This window comes from Frankliniella occidentalis, unplaced genomic scaffold, assembly GCF_000697945.3.
Source record: "Frankliniella occidentalis isolate FOCC.00 unplaced genomic scaffold, Focc_3.1 Scaffold229, whole genome shotgun sequence".
Taxonomy (NCBI): Eukaryota; Metazoa; Arthropoda; class Insecta; order Thysanoptera; family Thripidae; genus Frankliniella; species Frankliniella occidentalis.
This window is the reverse complement of record NW_026267355.1, coordinates 106,273-113,232: the sequence shown is the minus strand read 5'-3', so window position 1 is coordinate 113,232 and position 6,960 is coordinate 106,273. Positions and strand designations below refer to the sequence as shown.

General features: G+C 49.4%; 1 protein-coding gene across 1 annotated transcript; it reads right to left on the bottom strand.

Annotated features, from left to right (window-relative positions):
- Positions 1-3,119: 3,119 nt before the first annotated feature.
- Positions 3,120-6,954, bottom strand: LOC113203135 (uncharacterized). The gene is made up of 5 exons (XM_052272890.1): positions 6,945-6,954; positions 6,686-6,866; positions 6,343-6,621; positions 5,407-5,643; positions 3,120-5,336 (listed from the first exon to the last, which is right to left on the bottom strand). Exons 2-5 carry the CDS (start codon positions 6,857-6,859, stop codon positions 5,025-5,027), a joined length of 1,002 nt encoding a protein of 333 aa, XP_052128850.1. The 5' UTR covers positions 6,860-6,866; positions 6,945-6,954; the 3' UTR covers positions 3,120-5,024.
- Positions 6,955-6,960: the final 6 nt, after the last annotated feature.

Here is a 6,960-nt window from a genome sequence, read left to right as displayed (position 1 = left end):
CCCCCCCTTGTCGAGAGGTCGCGGGGGGCTCGCGTTGGAGCAATAATTTGTACGACATTTTAAAGAGCAGCTGCTCTTATCAGCGGCGCTAGCGCGCGCTAGTGGCCGCGGTGAGGATGCGGAGCAGCGCACGTAGCGCACGTGGCTGAGGAGCGTCTCCACGAAAAGAAAAATAAGCCGTGTGTAAACGTGTTGCGTAGCTTGATAACCAAGCCACATATGTACTTGATGGAGGCTGGGTCACTCTTGCTTTTTACGTGGATAATAGGATCTGCTTCACAACAAGGATTATCTCACGCAGACGTCGCAGTGTAGGCCTACCGAAATTAACTTGCTAGATAAGATGTGACCGCTTTTAGCTCATTCCAATGATAATGTCCTGTTTTCCATGTGGTGGGCTGTGCTCGGAAAACTGTGGGTTAGTTACCGTTTCAACTACATTCCTATGAGAGTGGGTTTAATTTACCGTTTCAATTTCTGTGGCCTCCAAGTAACCAGTATTGTTGCCGGATAATTTATGACAAGTTACTTTTACTAAATATTCGCTTCAGGTTAGTTAAAAGGGAACCAACGACGACGACTTGCCTCTCTCCTCCCTCCCGGTCCTTGCACTGGAGTGCATAAACCGCAATGGGCTCATGCTGGGTAAATGAGTAGGGAACACCAAGAGCTAATTTAGAATTACTAAGATTCAAGCACATACAAATCAGAACACTAAGAACGCCATTATTAAAATCTACGTTACCAAACACACTCTCTCGCACCGTACTGACCTTAACTCTAAACTTCCTCAATCGACTATCCAAACTTGACTCTCTCAACCGTCTGTCTTGGCATCCCTCTCTTGAGCCGGGCTGGATCGCTCGGCTGGCCCGCTCTCTCACGGGTGCCAGCATCACCCCGTCACTAATCCCGCGCTGCACCGCCCCTTTCCCTCCGCCCGGTGCCGGGGACATCCCCGCGCGGCGCCCGCCGGTGGGGTTGATACCCCTGCAGTTCGGTCACAGTGCAGATCACGCGCCTGAAGCCGCGCTGACCGACCCTTTCACCGGTGCGTAGGAAAAGCACCCGGCCAGGGCACGGCTGGCCGAATTGCCAAGACAAGTAGTGTAAGGACGGTCCGTTGCGCGATAACAACTACACCCCCCATAAGTAGTGTTTGCGAGTACCTTCTCGCCAACACTCACTCCTACTCCTCGTCGGGCTCGGGTGGGCATCTCCTCGTAGAGCGACGAGTCTGAGTCTGGCCCGAGGAGAGGTGTGCGGTGGCGTATCACCTGAGGCTAGATTTTGTCATTTTCCGCGCATCACAGTGGCTTCGGTTACCTCCGATGACGCTGGAGCCCTGGCCCAGCCCAGCTGGATGCCAGCAGGAGGGAGTACGTGTGAGTAAGGGATTGCCCATAAAGTAAGTCCGCTTTTCAGATTCACTCGGAAAGTTGCGGAGCAGGTCAGCGCCTGCGAAACTGAGAGTAGGCCAACCCGCAGTACACGCATGCACTGCAGGCGAGAAGTTTGTCTACCTCGCAGGTGCTGTGAGAGCTTACACTGGCTGAACTTGGCAGTTTCGTAACCGCGAATGACGGATGCACTTTCTGGACGATCCCACTCAACCCAAAACTCCAAAGTGAACTTTGCACGTTAGAAAAGTGTAGCTGCCACGCTAAGTAATTGTGATAACTCTTTTCACTGTGCCGCTAACTTGATTTGGGTGCACACTAATTAACTAATCGTGAATTAGACAACCGCCTTAGCTAGACAGCAAAACAATATACCAGCTATCTGAGATCAGCCAACTTAACGAAGTAATTCTTCTGAGTGAGAGTGTGGTAGCGGTGCCGTTGTTGTAGCCTACTTGGACTAGTTGGCTGCCGCGCCCCCGCCCGGGCGCCTCTCGGCCTTGACATCCTTGCGCGGTGCCTAAGCTGCGCTGCGTGCCACAGATGATCACAATTGGTTGATTCATTGGTTTTTTGCTGCGGCACACGGCACAGGTCGTGTTGGTGTGGCCACAGGCCAGGCCCGGCCGCGGCGTGATGGAGCAGATTTTATCCCGTCCTTCCGGTTCCAGACTCCAAGGACTCCCTCACTGACCCGGGATGGCGGGGCAGCGTTCTTAATAAAAAAATATCAGTATAAAATAACACGCTGTGTCACGCCAAACGCTGAAATTTACGTGCAGAGGGTACAGTACAGGGTGGTCTATAGGGAACAGTACAGGGTGGTCTATAGGGAACAGTACAGGGTGGTCTATAGGGAACAGTACAGGGTGGTCCACAGACCCCTTTCTACTTTTCGCTTATACTGTACCGGATGCAGGCGTGCGGCCGGGTTGCATGCTCGCACGGGGCCATAAGGCGCTGCGGCGAGCTACGGTAGGCAAGCCCGCCCGCACGCCTGCATGCGGTATAGTATATGCAACATAAGAAGGGGTCTGTAGACGACCCTGTATAACCAGAAAAAAGGCTGGTTTAGAAACTGATATGAAATGGGACAATAACGGTTTTATCAGTCGACTATGACTACACACACATCCATCTGTTGCTCAGGAGCGGTCGGCCTATTGCAAGGCCTTCTTTGCTCTAACTCAGCGAGTCGAAGAGTCATGGACACAGCTCAACAATCATGCTGTGAAATTGCAGCATTTTCCCCTCGTCTAATCACTCGTCTTTGGGAGGAGAGTTCAGAATGAAGGATTGGGGGGGGGGGCGTCCTCGCTTGCCGGGAACCAGTGGCGGAGGCAGCCTGTCGGTGGCTGATGCGGACGAGACTTTCTGTGTTGTGCACCGGAGTGCGTGAATGTCGCTCATACAGACATTTTTACACGAAGGCACAAGTATGTACATTTCAAAAATGAAATTCACACTTTTACTCCTGGAGTGTATGAATGGGCATTTACACACCTACAAGTGTGCGACATTCTAACACTTGCGTTTCCAGTGTGTGAGTGTGTGAGAGTGTGTGTTACTTTAAAATGACGACGTTTTCGTGAAGACGAATGAAAAGGATATTTATCTTGAAATCAAGATTTAATTTCCAAAAGTAAGTGCGATTAACTCCAAAGTGCAAAAAGGGGGGAAAACATTGTTAGAAAGAAAAAATTCTTGCCATTACATAACTTTTTTTACAATGTTGTACGTTTATTGTTGAAAACATTACTTCTACATGCACACACTTTACAACTTGTCCTGGGCTGTGTAGCTCAGCTCCACCCACGTTCTTCCGAGGGGTGGACGACTGGGCGGCTCCTGTGTACAGCCCAAAATGTACTCCAGGTGTTCTCCGATTGTACTCCGACTGTACTCCGTGTACTCCGGCTGTTTTTGTCGCAAGTTCTCCGCGTACTCCGACTGTACTCCACGGAAAAAAAAGATTCGCTGAGCCAGCTAATATATTGACTGGTATCTGGACAGACAAGCACATAAACTTCTGTAACCACTATATTGTCTACTCTAATCAATCATTGGCTGTGCCAGTCAAAAATTAGCTGTAAGAGCTCATCCCTTACCTAAATCAGTCGAGGTCTACCTTACTGATGCAGGCAAATCATTACTTCACACAACTTATCTTTGACTGGCACAGCCAATGATTGATTAGAGTAGACAATATAGTGGTTACAGAAGTTTATGTGCTTGTCTGTCCAGATACCAGTCAATATATTAGCTGGCTCAGCGAATCTTTTTTTTCCGTGTCCGGGTGTACTCCGGGTGTACTCCAGGTGTACTCCAGGTGTACTCTGCGCGCTCCGACCGGCAATACTCAGTGCACTGTAAAATGTTTTCGTGATTTTACGAAGAAATAAGTTACGAAATGCTTCGAAAAAATTAATTTACGAAAATATTTCGTAAGTGACAATTTACGAAAACATTTCGTAAAGTAACGAATACATTTCGTAACGAATGCAATTTTTGGGGTCGTAAGACATAAATTTTGACTCAAAATATTTACAATTTTCATACCCTTTAGTTAGAGCCTGGGATTTTACAAAGCAAATTCGTAAAATAACGATGTATCGTAATTTGTTAGAAACGAAGTTTTCGTAATAGAAAATTAACCGAGAAAATGTCGTAAAATCACGATAATTTTCTTTAAAGTGTGTTCTCCGACTGTACTCCGTGTACTCCGTACTCCTGTGCACACGAAAAATTCAAGTCGCCCACCCCTCGCGTTCTTCACCCTGTTAATTCCCTAAAAAGTCGCTGTAGACAACAACGCATCTCTAAATCCTTCGCAATTTGCAAAAGCGTTTGCAAAGGATTGAACAGGGGCTATATACAGGGTTGGTGATCCGCGCCGTGGTTTTTTCTGCTTATACTGTACCGGATTCATGCGTGCGGACGGGTTGCATAGTCGCACGGGGCCATAAGGAGCCACGGCGAGCGACGATAGGCAAGCCCGCCCGCACTCGTGAATCCGGTACAGTATAAGCAGAAAAAAACCACGGCGCGGATCACCGACCCTGTAGACTTAAACGAATTATATCGGAGAGCAGACAGTAGCAGCAGACACAAAATCCCCATGATTTCACTAATATTCGACAAATTTACGACATTAAGGCTTATTTCTGTACCTCAAATATTCAGATTCTGAACGTGAAAAATATTAATATACAAAACGTGTAAACTCGGGAGGTGCTGGGTTGGGGTATCCTGTCCGAACAGCACGACAGCAAACCCCGATCTACGAGATTGAATCACAGAAGTAAGATTATATGCCGGAAATTAGTCGATTATTGGTAAAATCATCGGAATTGTCGAGCATGAAGCAAGTCAAGTCCTTGTAAAACATAGCTCCGAGCTCCGGCACTTCAAAAACTAATACTATGATAATACTGAGATTACGAGAAATACGCCACATTGTCAGGGAATGATTACACAAGTGCAGGACCATCCACCTTGCAGTCCCCTATCACAGTGGCACTGCTCTTGGACAAAAGAGGGCAAATACACACGCCAACAAGCGCCCGGCGTTGAAATGTCACAGAACAACGTGGGCATTTGACATGGTCTTGAGAGTAGAAGTAGTCAATCATCGGGTCGATCCATTCCTTTTAGCATTTCCTTGAGGTTGCGACGTGCGACCTTGCCGCTCACGGTCCTGGGTAGATGGTCCAGGAAGATGACTCCACCTCGCAGACGCTTGTAGTCGGACAGCTTGTCAGCCACCAGGTCCTGCAGTTCGCCCTCGGTCAGGGCCTCCCCCGCCTCGTTGTCAACCCTCGACACGAACGCAGTCGGTATGTCCCCGATGTCGGCCGTGCTCTGGCGACCCAGGACGCACGCCTCACTGACGCCGGGGTGCTGGAGCAGGACCATCTCCACTTCGGCTGGCGCGATCTGCAGGCCGAGGAGAACGCTAGCTCGGTGCCGTCGTAGCGAAACTAAAGCCTTATTCTCGTTTACATACCTGGTTGTTTTTGTACTTAATCATCTCCTTAATACGGTCAACGAAGAAAAAGTAGCCATCGTCATCCTCGTAGACAAGATCACCCGTCTTGTAGAAGCCGTACTCGTCAAACGCCTTCTCCGTTTCCTCGGGGTTGTTGAAGTATCCGAGCATGAGGTAGTCCGAGCGGACACGCACCTCGCCCGCTGTGTTCTTCACATCGTCCGGGATGTCCTCACCCGTTTCAACGTTCACCAGCTTACATAAAACAGTGGCTGATTAATTCAAGGTGTTCCTCTAATCACCCATGCGTCGCCCATTACTCATAATTTAAGAATTCTCTGCATTTACCAACCCAGCACGGGTTTGCTATTGGACTTGTACGCACATGAGTCAGCGCAAGGTTCCCAACATCACTGCGACTTAAGTCGTCCAGCTGCTGAACATCCCAGATTTACAATGTACCGTGTGTAACTGTGAATACGCAGCAGTGTTGCGGAATTGCATACTCAAAATGGCAGCACGGGCCATGGCCCCTTACGGGTGTAAAGAGTAGGCAAACCCGCAACGCTGCTGCGCATTCACAGTTACACCCGGTACCCGGGCGTATCTGAGCGGGCGCTGCAGTGCTGCGGGATTACATACCGTCTTGGGCCACAGGGGCCTCGGTATCTAAAGCGGGGAGGGACGGAGAATGCAAAACAGCAAAGCTGCAGCGTCCATCGTTAGTCAAACACACACATTCGATGTAACGTGAATTCGCTAGAACGTGACATGCCATTGCACCACTATGCTATTAGGGGCTAAGCGCATGATATGTGGTATGCGTACCTTAGTCACGTTATTACGAATAAATGGGGGGGGGGGGGGTCGCCACTATCAAGGACAAACCAGCTCGAACTCCCAATTAATTGATTGTGTTCTAACTAGCACTTCTAAAGAAAGGAATGGACTTACCCTGAGCTCCACACCGGGCTCCAGGGTGCCCATTGCACCAGGCGGGGATGGTACTGAGGCCAGCGGCCCGAAGACAAAGCCAGCCTCTGTGGCCCCATACACTTGGATGACACTACACTTGATGTCTTGTTCCAAGGAGGCCTGAACCTCAGCACCAGTAGGAGACCCACCGATTAGGACCCTCTCAAGCGAGCTGAGGTCGTAGCGACCCGTGTACTTATTCTTGTAATGGGCGATGAAGGCGAAGAGCACCGCAGGTGCTCCCATCCATGTGTTGATCTAGAGATTCAGAATCGTAAAGTACAATTTTCTGGTGAGATTGAAAGACTTTGTTGTGGCTAACCTTGTACTTGTCGATCGTGGACATTATGGTGATGTCGTCCGAGACGGTGGTGAATACCCTGGTGACGCCAAACCTTATTCCCCATAGGAGCTGCCACACACCCGAGATCCAACACAGCGGCGACGAAATTAAGAGTAAGTAGTCGTTCTTGGCCTCGACGTCATCTGATCCCATAATGGTACTGTAAAAGAGTGAAAAATGTGATAGGAACGGCCGCCTAGGTCTAATGGCTGATCCTGACCGCTATGCCACCACGTACGAGATGTTCTCCACGA